Source organism: Alligator sinensis, unplaced genomic scaffold, assembly GCF_000455745.1.
Source record: "Alligator sinensis unplaced genomic scaffold, ASM45574v1 scaffold781_1, whole genome shotgun sequence".
In the NCBI taxonomy this organism is placed as follows: domain Eukaryota; kingdom Metazoa; phylum Chordata; order Crocodylia; family Alligatoridae; genus Alligator; species Alligator sinensis.
Window position 1 is genome coordinate 3646687 of NW_005841845.1, and position 13771 is coordinate 3660457.

Here is a 13771-nt window from a genome sequence, read left to right on the forward strand (position 1 = left end):
GGGGGGGGGCAAGTGACCCCAGGTCTCTCCTCTCCACCCCGCAGACCCATGCAAGGTTGCTTTGGCAACAGCAAACACTTGCAAGGCCCGGTCTCCTAGCAGCATGAATTGGGACACGCGGCTGAGCTCCATACTGACCGAAACAGATGCCAGCGTGGCCAGAATAAAGGCAAGTTCAGCTGCAGCGTTTGGACGTCTGAACCGCGGAGAGCCAGCGGCGCGCCCGCGCGGCGGCGGCGTCCTGGGCTGCCCGCGCATCGACAGCAGTGATCCTTCCCGCCCGCGTTGTCTGCGTTTCCAACGCGTCGCTAAGATCCCAGCTCTGGGAAAGCGCTGTTTAAACCAGTTTGTTGTGCAGTGCCGGCAGCGTCGTGGGCGTCAAGTCTCGGCGGTTGATTTTGTAGCTGTTTGCGCTCCTGTGGCGAGGTTCCAGATCCCTAAATGCTTCGCTAAATTCTTGGTGCTCGTACTCGGTCAGCTGAGAAGATCCGTTTCGTGCAGGACCTTTTGTCTTTGAGGGTCACAAATAAAGCTTCCTTTGCTGATGGAAGCGCTTCTGCCAGCGTGTCAAGCATGTGAGCACGCAGGAGAGGTGATAACTCACCTTAAAATGAAGAGGAAAGGGGTTCAGCATGAGTAGGGCGCTGGATTGGGGAGGCACGGCTTGTGATTCCGACGTTCTAGAAAATTCTGGGATCGGACAGGTGGCAGCATAGCAATTGCACCAATAGCACCATCACAATTGAGTCCTTTTTGCCCTAATAAAATCCACCAGGACCCCACGTGCATTGCAGACGCATCTGGAACTAGCGCTCTGCGGCTGGTACTAACCAGTTAACTAACTAACTAACTCTCTGCAGTACGTTCTGGTCTGTTCATTGAAGAGAGAGTCTTTTTGCTTTCCCCAAAAATATTTAATCCTGTATTGTGATGGACTATTTGACCCTTTAATGCACAGTAATTCAGAGGGAAGGGGTTTACTTCTCTGAGACAAATATTTTCCATAAAGACCTGCCGCTGCCTCTCAAAAGCATAGGTAGCCTCCTTACTGTGATCGCTGGTTGATTAAAACAAAGGAACTTGCAGGAAAGGAGGAAGTGCTGCTTTGATGTGTATATTTTATTGCTAGAAGCACGGCAGGGCGGAAGCAGCAGCAATGTTATTAAAGAGAGCATAGCTCAGTGCTCAGGGTGAGAAACTGGGCTTTGGGATTCCTGTTTTGTTCCTAGCTCTGCCCCAGGTTAGAGCATGGGGTATAGAAAGGTGCTTTAGGTGCAAATATAATTTAAAATCTACTGGTGCTGATCCTAAGCAGTTAACAAAGGGGTAAAGGATGTAGGAACTGCCTTGTCAGCCTGGTTAGGGTTGTGTGGGGCTCTGGGAACTCCATAGATTTTCCTGTCTTTGTAACTGTCCCCATGCTGCCCGGCACTGCAAAATCATATTTAAAAATGTGAATGTCTTCTGAATACTTTGCTGTCTGCTTTTTTCTAGCAGACCTGAATCCTCTACTTCTCTGTCATCTTCTCACTTAATTGCTCTTGTTTCAGCCCAGTTTGCTTGCAGGGTGGCTTGAGCAACAGGGGAGCACTTCTCAATCTCACTCTTCTAGGCTGATCCCCTGCAATGGCTTGGATTTTATGCCAGGGTTCCTCTGCAGGCAGTGTGTGAAGCCTGTCCTTCTTAGGTGTGCAACTCTCACCTGTTCTTGCTGAAAGCAGGTGTTAGCATCTTTACTACATCATCTGATTTCTCTTTATCCCTTGCAGCAGCGACTGAACACAACCAGCATCTCTTCCAAAGGTAAATCCTCATCTGACTTTCTAAAGCATGTGGCGCTAAAGCATCTAGCATTTCATTGCACAGCAGTGCTTTGTTTCTGTATTTCAGATGGATAGCTATAACTGTCTTTATTTTTATCTCTGTTTCATAAGAGCTGCCAATGCCCTGGTTTCAAAATCCAGGTTTGTTCTTACCCCAGGTGGCAGACTGATGACTCTTTCAAGCCTTTCTTTATTGGAGATTGGGTGGGTTACTTAGGCAGAGGTTTCAGCATGAACACGCTAGCCTTTCCCAGTGAGAGTGTGTATGATTGCATCATTTAAGTAGGAACAGGAAAGAATCTGACTGCTACTTGTACAGCTTCAGCTTGGCTTTTTCCTAAGTCCCTGCCTTAGGCATCAGCAGCAGCAAGTTTAAGAATGCAGAAAACCCCAGGGGATTCCTATCCTTGCAGCTCCTAGTAACACTTCTTGCTTTTCATCTCTTAGTAGATCTTCTGCTTGATAGAATAAACACAGAAGACGCTGCATTTGATGAATCCCTGGCCAGATCTGTGCAGCCGTGTCCCACCTGCATAAGTCTTCCACACTGCAGGATGGCAACAGAGGAGCTAGCAGCCATTCGCAGACAGCTGCATTCTCAAGCCAAGGTAACCCCAGGCTTACAGTGACATTTGTCTCCTCTGCTAACAGGAAAGAGATGACTTTTGCTAGTGTAGTGGTAATGCATATCCTTTCAATTGCATACCCAGCACGTGATGTATGAAAACCTGTCCCCTCTGAGCTAGTAGAGGCTCTTTGAGACATCTAGAATGGTCTCTGCATAAAGATATGGGATGTTTTCTTTTTTCCATCATCCTGGGGGAGAGTGTATTACCTGTGTGGCATCTCATATCCTGCTGGTCTGGGGCTTCAGCTGCAAGCTTGGATCTGGGTCTCTTGTAGCAGTGTGCTATAGGCCCTATAGTGTGACATGCTTAGAAGATAGGTAGGCAGTGACATCTCCAGCTTTTTCATATGGCAGAAGTTATATGAATACTCTTATCTGCCCGTTCACATGTTCTTTAAAGGAAAGCAGGCCCCTAGGAGCACTGGCTTTCATTTGCTCTCCTGTGGTCCACTGTACCCTATAGAGGCTGCCCTTCAACATTCCCCCAACCAGGGAGGTCCATCTTGCTCAGCCAAGTTGAGTTGCTTTCAAGTCCGTCTCTAGGGGCCCATCAGCATTCCCAGTTTCTCCAGCGAACCTCCTTGCTCTAGCCAGCTGAGTCCTCTTTTAGCCTAAATTGTTTTCATGTAAGACTTGTTCTAACCTATGTCTTCCCTTCAGATCGTTGAGTCCCTCACCCAGTCCGTAAATAGACTGAAACAGGAGAGGGAGCTTCAGCAGCAGCGGATCAATAAACTGGAAGGTACTGAAGAGTTGCCTAGTTTGAGGTCACTGCGAGATGCTTGGAGATGCTTGTTATACAGATTGCGTCCCTGTCTGTCTGGGGTGCTCTTGGCGAGACAGTGGATTGCGAGCATAGATCTTGAGTGGGGCTCAGTTCAGTGTTTTTCTTTGCTAAACGGGGAGAGCCAAGGCTGTCAGATATACCACAGCACCTTGAGTCTGATTGTCTCATTCTTCCCTTTCAGTGATACTGGTTATCCTGTCTGAGCACTTTGTGGGGAAGGATCAGGGGATACACAGCTGAAGCAATTGGCCTTTAGAGTGTCCTAACTGGAAATGAAATGTCCCAGCACTAAATCCCTTTCTCTCATCCCTAGACCACACAACTTTGGCACAGACACTCATAGGAGGCCAGCTCTGACCTTTGGTTTGTGCTTGTCACCTATTCTGCTTGAAATCATCAGTTGTCTAGGACTGGCCATGAGAATTGAACTCCTCTCTTGCCCAACAGGCTTGCTGGGGGGTTGTGGGGAGCTCTTAAACTGACACTAGTTGTGCCATATCCCTTGCGGGGGGGCGCTCAGCAGAGGTCCCCAATACCTCTGGCAGTTTATACCAGCATCTTCACCCCTTCTGTTGACATGCCTGAGACCTAATTGCTTCCTGCTCTTCCACTTGCCGTTGCAGGGGAGGTTCATCGATTGCAGAACAGTCCTCACAGTGGCTTGGAGTCCCTGCTGGGACACAGGATTGAGGGACTGAAGAGCGAGTTTCATAACCTGCAGCAACAAATGTTTCACCAGCCAGATGGAGATTGCACTCCGGATGTGTACCCCAGCTCCAGCATCTTGCAGGAGATGCACGAGAGGTCAGTACTGCATCCGGCAGCAACCTGGCTGATGGAGAAAAGGCTGATCTTCCCTTTTCTCTTAGGGGTAACCCCTCTTCCTTTTCTTGCAGCAAAAAGCTTCTGTGGCAAGAATATGAATGTGTGAGGACAGAGGTAGAGCAACTGAAGCACACGCTGAGTAAGTGATGCTCTGCACTGCTCACCGGGGAGGGGGCAGAGAGGGTGTCTTGGCACTGCCTGGGCAGGACAAGCCAGCAGTGTCTTGGGAGCCTGACCAGAAGGAGGGGAAATGGTCCTCAGTTGGGAGTATTGGGTTGTTTAGTTCTGTTGACAGTCCCCATTTGGGAGGAAGACAGCAAGGGACATTGTGGCGAAGCGGGCCCAGGGTCCAGTGTACTTCGTGCAGTACACTGGCAGAACTGTGGGAGGACAGTCTCTTGTGCTGTGGTGCTCGGGGAGGTGGTCTCTGCCTGCAGGGCGCACTGTTGCAGTGCACTAGCCATTCACTCACTTCTGTACCTATGTTTTTAAAAAATGGCACAAGACAAAAATACTGGGATGGGAAAAAATGCGCTCCTGCTTGGCCTTTCTCGGGGACGACTATCTGGTGGTACTTTGCCTGAATAAAAGACCATCCCTAAAGTTACCCTATGCTTTAGATTATCAAACTCTGCATCTTGTCTTAAAAGCAACTGTAACAACCCCTTCCTGCTCATCAGCCCCGCTCTGTCAGATCTGCTGACTAATCACCAATTACCTTCTTCACTTCTGTTAGATCCCAGAGCTGATATGGTTGTAGAAGAGGGTGCAGGATTTTATTTTTGCTCACAAATCATAAACAGAATTTCTGGTAATGGGTCGCGGTAACGGTAGGGGGCATCCCCTCTGGAGGCTGTGCGGTATATACTCCCTATAACGAAGGGTTAGTGTTTGAGCTGTGGAATTTTTTTAGCACTGATGCATGAAACTGAAAACACCTGCCTTGAATCTCGGCTCTCAGGCTTGTTATACTGCTGTTGTTTTGCGTTCTGGGGATACCCAAAGCACTCAGCCAAGACTGGGTCCCAGTTGTACTCGATCAGGATGAGAACAGAGTGCAAGACCATATCCTTCTACAAAGTCTGCCAGTCTGAATAGACAAGACAGACACATTGTTGGGAAGCAGGTTGACCCACTGTTTACTTATAATACGCCAAGCTCAGTGATGCTAGTAGGCAGTATGTGCAAAACCCCACTGCCATCTTGCTCAGTGATTCAGAGCACAACTGTGTGTTAAGGAGCTTGGACCAGAAAGCCCTTTCTGATGACATTTTATGCAGTTATGAAAGTAATGGCACTGGGTATCGCACGCAATTCCCAGGGGGGACCAGCAGGCTGTGCTCACTGTACAGATAGATGAGTTCTCAGTGGAAAATGATTCTAGCATCATAGTTGCCCTCTGAGCTTTTACTGAGACTGCTCAGAGACATGAATGTAGAGGTGGCTGTTTAAAAAACGGGCGTCGGATGGAAGCAAATTCAGCTATGCCTAAGACCAAATCAAGTCAATTAGTTGTCTCTGTCCAGGCAAAGCCAAATTGTTTTTCTTCTCAGACCGGCAAGAGGAGGATCTGTTCCATCAGATGTCTGCAACTGATGAAATGAAGGGAACTCAAAGTCGATACTGCAAGGTACCTTGTTTACTGGATCACTTTTCCCTGGAAAAATCTAAGCATGTACTGTTCTGACGACCTGCGGAACCCACTGCCTCAGGGCGAGGCAGAAAGAGGGCGAGTAGGATTCCTTATGGGAGCAGATGTCATCAGACCCACGTACGGATAGAATTTTCCATTTTAATAGCATGGGTAAAAATTGTGTGGCTGTGAATTTGTGTACTTCTGCCCTACGCTGATCACCCATTGGGGGCAGGAAAGATCTGCTGTCATGGACCAGCATGGTAAGAGAATCCAGGAAGTTCATGGACCATATACGCTCCTCTTGAAAACTGGAGCAAAGATCTCAATTTTTGGTGGCCTGCTCCTGTATGCCAGAGCCTTTATTTTCCAGGTTTGCTGCCTTACCATTGCTATGAGGCTTGGTGCTACCTTGACAAAGGCTGGGAGGTGCTTACATTTACCAGTCTTCTCATTGCTCCTGAGAGTAGACCCAGCCCTTGTCTCTGCATGGGTGCGGTGGTTGTATTTTTTTCTCTCCTTATGTGACCATGTTTATGGGATTAAACATTGAGCTTGTAACAGTCCTCCCTGTGAGGGTATTACACAATTTGTTGGTATTTCTGAGTTTCCCAACATGTGGGTGACTGGTTGCTGTGTATGGAACATTAATATCAGTGTGATTACAATCTGAAAGGAAGGAATTTATTTCTTCTTTATTTAATATTGAGGTTGTAGTACAGACCCCAGACAAGAGACTGCTGTGCTAGGTGCAGTACATACACAAATCTAAGGGGATTGATATGTAAAGGGTGGGTAAGAAGGGTTCATTCAACATGTATATAGGAGTGTGTGTGTACCTAGTGGGGAAAAAGGCATGGGTACTTATATGTAAACACCTTGACTGCCCCCAGCCCCACTTAGCCTGCTGGCACCACAGGCAGAGTGAGGGAGCTTCAGAGCAGAGGCTGGTGCCTTTAGAAGCCCATCCAGGAAGGATGTTTCATGCCAGGGCGTGGGCACATTTGCAGTTGTGACCAGTAGCTGTCAGGGCATGGGGATGAAGGGAGCAGAGTTCTGAAAGGCCTAAAATACCCCAGAGCCAATGAAGAGATCTAGTGCTAATTTTCAGCAGGCAGCAGCCCTGGTGGTTTTTCAGAACCCACCTGCTGTAGGACCCCTTCTCTGTACAGTAACCTGTCCAAGAGGGGCTGAGCTTGTTCTCAAATTGACTGCTATTATTGGGGGAGGAGGAACACAGTTTGTGGGTGAAACCTGGCTAGCAAGAGGTCTTCAGAGTGGTTCCTGATGTGCATCAAGGAGGACTGGTCTGAGAAAGAGACCATTATTTTGCAGCCTGTTGCTCCATGAGGGAATGGCCCTAAGTACTGCCTTCTGTGTGGGCAGGGTGGAGTGCTCCTTGTCATGGAGCTGTGGGTCTCCATGGCTCTGTTTTCTGGAGCTGTTTCAGGCCCATAGTCTCCCATAGTGCGAGTCGGATGTCTATTTTCTGCTGGGCTCAGAGCTGCGGGGTAGAACCAGGGACCATTTTTAAAGAGTCCTTTGAGGTGGTGTCCCCTCTTCTCTTCAGATGCTGGAAGATCTGATGAACAGCTACAGAGCTCAGTCTCATGACTTGGATAAAGCCAAGGTGGAGACGCGGAGCACCCAGCAGGAGCTCGGCCATGTCAAGTAAGAACGTGTCCTGCCGGGGGTCTCATGGGAAGTGCAGCACTGTGTGCGTGTGCATTGCATGGGTGGTGGTGGGGTGGCTCCTCTCCCCTTGGCACACTTGCTGCTGTGTGTCCAAGTGCAGCTATTGTTCCCAGGGCTCTCATCCCAGCTAGCACCAAGAGACCCCTTGTTTGCAGTCTTAGAGAAGCCAAAGGCTGCACTCCCATCTGAGCCTCAGGCAGCCCCTCCAGTGTTGGGGTCCCATGTCAAGGCAGTGTGTAAGGGAACTGGCACTGTACTCACTAAGGCTAGGGGTAGAAAATATCCCTCTCCAGTCACACTAACCAGGGTGGGACCATGGTGCTCAATTTTTCTAATGCAGAAGGTGCTGGGTTGTCAGCTCTGGAGGTTCAAGTCTCCTGTTTAAGCCTGGAACAGGCAGGGCATGGTCTGCTGCAATTCAAGCTTGTCCCCTATGCTGGAGAAGATCTTTGGCTTGGGGCAGGTGTTGCATTTGATTAGAGATCTCTTTGCCAAGATGTCCAACATGGCGACTGGTGTTGGTGTGTCCTTGTGAGAAGGATACCTGTACGTTGACAGCCAGGTCAAGCACTTCCAGTTTGTTTCACATAGGCACGAAGCAGCCATCTGGTGCAAATGACTTCTGTCATTCCCACACTAAGCTGACCCTGAGCTGGGGCCTTGGAGATGAAAGGTTTTGTATCAGACAGCTGCTCCCCTGGGCCTCCCAGTCCCTGTGTGGGTGTGCGCTGTGGAATGGTGCCTGCTCACTTTCCCTGGGCCCTGATGCACTGGAAGATCCTATTGTCTCGGAGTTAACCCACGTGGCTCCCCCTTTACTTCCTTCGTTTCCTGTCATCTCGGCAGGAATTGCCTCTTGCCTAGGGCCCCTCTCAGAAGAGATGCCCACTTGATTTGCCTAAACTCCAGCTGTTTACCAGCTTGCCCTCCTCTCCTCTCTCACTGCATTCCACCGATGGGAACGGGCCCTGCCGTTTGTCTGCAGCCTTTGCTCCACCGGGCCTTGTGGGCTTTGGCTTGGTCCCTGGGGAGGATGGTGATGTCTGAGTTTCTCTCTTGACAGTTCTTGCATCTGCCTAGCTCTGTTTAATTGTACCCTTCTCTGTCCAATCCCAGCTGTCCTGGGATATCTGCCAGGTATAGGAGTTGATGTGGGTTTAACTGAAGGTGGTGGGACTCTCTCTAACCCTCTTTCCCACATACCCTAGTACCGCGACAGGATAATGTTTCACAGAAGAGCTGGCCCATCCTTCTGTTGTCGGTCACCGATCCCTGACAGCTCCTTCTCGGAGGAGCCTTCTGCCCACAGCAGCCCCATTCATCGTCGTCAGTGTAATACTGAAGTCCTTTGTGGTACAGCAGTGCTAGGCTTAGTAAATATTGTTCCAGAGAAGCCTTTTTTTTAAATATCTATGGATTTGGCAGGCTTTTACCAGCCAACAGAAACATTATGTGCCAGTTTGGGACAGGAAGTGGAGAGTACGTTATCCCCAGGACTGTGGGGCGGCAGCAGCAGCCCAGGAAGGCAGAACGTAGCTACCGCAGTTAGAAATAGGACAGGCTGCTGGCGACAGCATCCATAGCACCTGCTGGAAGGAGCTCTTCCCACCACTCGGCAGTGTCCTGTCTGATGGCATTTGCTCTGCACAGAGCTGTCCTCTTCTTGTGATGCCGGGCCTTGGACAAATGCTGACAAGGACTGGTATTATGGCATCCACAGAGCACAAAGCCCTTCTCAGATACTGAGGTAATTCTTGCAGTCTTCCCTTCCCTCACCCCTGTGAAACGTATGGGGACATGACCCCCTCACTTCACAGCTGCGTAGCTTAGATGCAGAGGTGGCATGACTCGCTCCCGGCTGCACAGTGAGTAAATGACAGAGCTGGTATTATAACCCAGGGGTCTTGCCTCCTTTGTCCTTTTCCTCTGATGCCTTTCCCCACCTGCCCCCATTAAGAACCAGTATTACTGGGAAATGCGTGAGGTAACACGTAGTTCCCACTCAGCATTAAGCTCAGCAGGGCTCTGTTATTAAATTCATGTTGATTAATCTTCCTCTAATGTCAGAAACCAGACTTCCCTGCCATTCTGTAGCTTACCACTGTGGAGGACATTATATTAACTTGGAAGCCATCTCCAATAATGGGATTTTATTGTAGTTTGTGGTTAAATATTGATTCTTGTTTCCGCTCTGTAGAAGACCTGTCTCTGCCTTACATAATATCAGTTGCTCAGCAGACCTGCATCTAGCCGCTGTAAACCACGAGTTTCCCAAAATCCCTCTTAGAATTGCCCCCAAAAATGAATTCAGCTTCTGTCCTTGAAGCTGATCAGTGTTTGTTTCCATCAGATCTACGGTCACTGACCTGAAAGACCAAATGAAAAGTCTGTGCTTGGAGAAGCCACTTATGAAGCTCACGGGAAAGAAGAGAGCTCGTCAAAGTAAGCAGTGTGAGCTTTTACATCACTGATGCTCTGGGGATTTGTTCCTGGAGCCTGTTGTTGATTTTTGAAGCTTCCTGGCTTGGAGTCGTAGCCATGTCACCACTTCAGTCTATTCCAGAGGGGGAGCCTGATATATCTAGAACTGGGGAGGAGATCGGGCGAGGAGGGATGACAAGGAGTCTGGGATTTTTCGTTTCTCCTGGGAAGTTTATGTTAATTGTACATTCATGAAAGTCAGGGCTGGGAAAATTCAGTGCAAGGCATTCCACCCAATATGTGTCCCACGTAAGGTTAGTGCTTTGGGACCTGTTTGCCCATGTAGTCATTCCCACCTGTGCCAGGTAGGAGGGAAAGACTGTTCAAACAGGTTTGGAGTATTTTTCCAGGTACAAGAGAGAGCACAAATCCAAGGCAGCTGGGAATTAGACCTTGGCCTTCAATCATTGACTCAGCTTTCAGCTTATCCTGCTTCTCGGTGCATTTCCCCTAGAGAGCATGAAGGACTCGCTGAGAGAGGAGATGTTTACTTCCTCCGTGATTGATGATTCCAGCTCTGAGCTCAGTCTCACAGACGTCAGCTCCGATGAGCTCTCCAGCACCACAGAGATCAAGGAGCCAGAAGGTAAGCATAGCGTGGCTGCTATAAAATTCCTTGGTATTTGAAGATTATAATATTTTCAGTGGGTTGTGAATATCCAATGCCTGAGGACCTCCCTGTATGCGTCCTGCTTCCTTTCCCTTCCAGTGTCTTAGTGAAGCCTAAACTGAGGTCACTAACAATTTGATCAGAGCCCCAAAGCTGTGCCAGGACTGGTTGGTAGGTATTTGACACCCAAATATAGGGGGCAGCATGCTTCAGTCATCAGGGTACTAATAGATTTGGGACTTCTGGGTTCTAATCCCAGCTCTACACTCACTAACAGATTTGCTCTCCTGGCCCTGAGTCTGACCTACACAACAAAGGTTTACCCTAGGTGGCTAGAGGTGGGGAGGAGATCACACCCCCTAGCTGATGCAGCTATGTTGGAAAACACTCTAGTCCAGTCAACCTTTTGTATCAGGACCCATTTGTAAACATCAACGGCCAGTGCCCCCAGGCCCCAGCCCCCTAGTGCGTGGGGCAGGGGGTATGTGGGGCGGGGGGGCCCAAGCAGCCCCTCACAGGCTGGAACTCTGCCAGCCTGCAAGGGAAAAGCCACCATTTCTCAGATTTTTTCCTTTAAAGTTTGCTGATCTATTTTTAAAGCTTGTTCATGCTTTCCTATATTCTTGAGACCCATTTTGGGTCACGACCCGTGGGTTGAGAAATGCTGCTCTAGTCTGGACACAGCAGTTTGAGGAGATCATGCAGCTACACCAGCAGAAAACCCCCTTTTGCTGGCCCCATTCCCTGTGTCCACCAGGAGGCTGTTTGCCCGCACACCTATTGCATCAGGACCTCTATAAGGTAGACGTGCCCTTGCGTTTCTTTGTCTGCGGGCTGTTAGGCTTGATCAAAGGTGTTGTGTCAAAAAGAAGTCTCGCGCATGAGACGGAGCCAACCATCAACCTCTTGCATCCGTGCTGTTGAGTAGCAGCCCTGAGATGATGTTTCCCTGCATGCACCATGATGCCAGGGGCTTCTCTGCATGGAGGTGGCTGGTCTGTCCTAGCTGTGTGTTAAAGATGAACCCTGCTTGTGGTCTGCGCTGTGAAACTGCACTTGGCTGGCCCCTGGACCAAGGCACTTTCTGCTGCTTGCTTTGATGAGGAAAAAAATATCAAAGTACGCAAGCCATAGTTAAAAATACACTGCCCTGTGAGCAGCACTGCCTTGCCAAAGACTGAGGCAGTGTGTATATATGTTCTCATCTGTTCCTTGATCCCCCTGCCCCACCCAGTCTGGCTTCGGGGTAACACTTGGTTGGGTGTGAGGCCAGTTGTGATATCTGATACTTCCCCTGGTGGGGGTAAGCATCAGATTTTAATGTTGTCATTCCTCTTTGAGGTTGGTGCTGGCACTCACAGCCAGTGAGATTAGGAAGAAGGTGAGAATTACCAGCTTCAAAAAGTTTCCTCTTTCAACCTGTTTATCTCCTTGGATCTGCACAGTTGCTTCTTGGGATATTAAAGTCCCCCGTGTTTGCAGTAATATTTAGCCTTGGGGGAAATCCCAGGTCCAAGAACAAAGTGGTTAATATTCTCTTTAAGGACATTCATGCCCTACTTTGGTAAGGTGCTTAAGATTCTCATGAATGGGAGTTTAAGGCATATTAAGCTGCCTTGCTGTTTTTTCCAAGTACTAATCCTGCTGGTTAAGTCTTTGTTAACAAAGCTGCTGCAATTAACTGCTTTGCAGACAGTTGTAACATGTCAGGCTGGTGTTAGGACATTCCCTAAGCCATCTCTCCATGCCACATCAAAGGGTTAAGTTCCCTTCTTCAGTATCATTCCCAGGCACACGCCAGGGATTGAATTTAATGTTTAATCAGCAAAGTTCTGTGTCAAGCAAAATGTACCATTTTATAACAGGAAGCTCGTTATCCTATGTTATTAGCAGTACATATTTTATATCATAGGAGCAACCACAAGCCTAATTAGTATGAAAGCAGGGGCACCCAGGGAGAGCACTGGCAGTTTGCTGAGAAGCTTGGGGCCATGGTTAATTTAGAGTGGCACCTAATTTTAGTCAAACCCCCGTAGTTGGCATGTTTACTCACATTTTATCTGCCTTGGGAGAAGGTGACTGGGCGCCGCTTGATGTTGGAGCTCATCAGTGACTGCAGACAGACACGCAGAGAATCAGCTCTGCCTATGCTCTGTAGCTCCAGGGAGGCTGTGACTAGGGGCTGCAGCTTCCTTCAAGCCACTTTCTCTTTGGTGCTTTGAGCTTGGTTTCTCAGGAACAAGGTCCAGAGCATCGCTAACTTCGCAATGTCCCTGTAGGTTCCAGAAATACCTCCACCCCGAGCCTGGAGCTGAAGGCAAGCACGCCACGAGAGGAGGCCGGAAGCATACTGGATGAGGATGAGGACCTCGGCAGTGACCTGTCGGACAGTCTGCCTGAACTTAACCTGAGCGACCTGTAACGTGTAGCCAAAGAAAGCCTGCTTCTGTCGAATAAGAAAATAATTAAAGGTGGAACAGGAATTGGCCTCCTGGAATTACCCAGAGAGGTGGCGGCATCTCCATCCTTGGAGGTTTTGAAGACCCGGGTAGACAGCCTTGGCTGGGATGATGTAGTTGGGACTGGTCCTGCTTTAAGCAGGGGGTTGGACTGGATGTGATCTCGTGAGGTCCCTTCCAACCACCATTTTCTGTGATTCTGTGAATGGGCAGGCTCCTCATCTGACCCTGCACACAGTCACCAGCATGGTGGGCTGTGAAGGAACCAAGGCAGGTTGCGTACATTGATAGCACTGGGTGTGCAGTGCCTCCAGTGATGCATTCAAATGCTCTTTCTCTAGAAGACAGCAGTGGGGTCTCGGTGTGGGGTTGGACTTCTGGCTCTCTTTCTTAGCTTCAACCCTAGGGCACGTCTTTGGAGCCAGGCCCTGCATGTAGAGAGAACACAACAGACCTGTAGCAGCTGGACACAAATCTACTTGGTCAGCTAAGAGCCAAGGAGAAGCAGCTGAGCTGTGCCAGGTGCTGGGCCACGGCTTCCCCAGAGGGATCTGAAATGGTCTGAGAAGGCCCCTTTGTTGAACAGCGTTTCCATGTCTTCTGCAAGGGGACAGTTGCTTTGGTTTTGGAGAAGATGGCTGCAGTGGGGAAAAGGTGTCTTATAAAATTCTGCTGTTCTTCTGATCTGTGCCTTGCATCTGGGTGTTTTAATTGATTTCTCTGTGGAGTGAATGCAGGGGAGGGGAGGAGAGGATGGCATTTGCTTGGAAAGACTTGGTGGTCAGGGGAGGAGAGCCAGGGTCCCGATGGGGCGGTCATGCCAGCTCTGG

General features: G+C 49.2%; 1 protein-coding gene across 6 annotated transcripts in view; it reads left to right on the forward strand.

Annotated features, from left to right (window-relative positions):
• The first annotated feature begins 6 nt into the window (after positions 1-6).
• The window catches only part of LOC102382598 (protein Spindly-like), an 18435-nt gene continuing 4670 nt past the window's right edge, over positions 7-13771 (forward strand). Inside the window, exons 1-12 of one of the 6 annotated variants that reach the window (XR_003094554.1) lie at positions 7-169; positions 1770-1803; positions 2271-2431; positions 3112-3193; positions 3862-4042; positions 4135-4202; positions 5617-5693; positions 7267-7367; positions 9742-9833; positions 10327-10458; positions 10582-10653; positions 11111-11217. Coding sequence is in view for 5 of the 6 variants with exons in the window: in XM_025206640.1 (XP_025062425.1) it covers positions 545-592; positions 1770-1803; positions 2271-2431; positions 3112-3193; positions 3862-4042; positions 4135-4202; positions 5617-5693; positions 7267-7367; positions 9742-9833; positions 10327-10458; positions 11111-11283; positions 12762-12797 (1185 nt within the window). In the remaining variant the exon portion in view is untranslated. The other 5 variants (XM_025206640.1, XM_025206655.1, XM_014521325.2 and 2 more) reach the window with 5 other exon arrangements.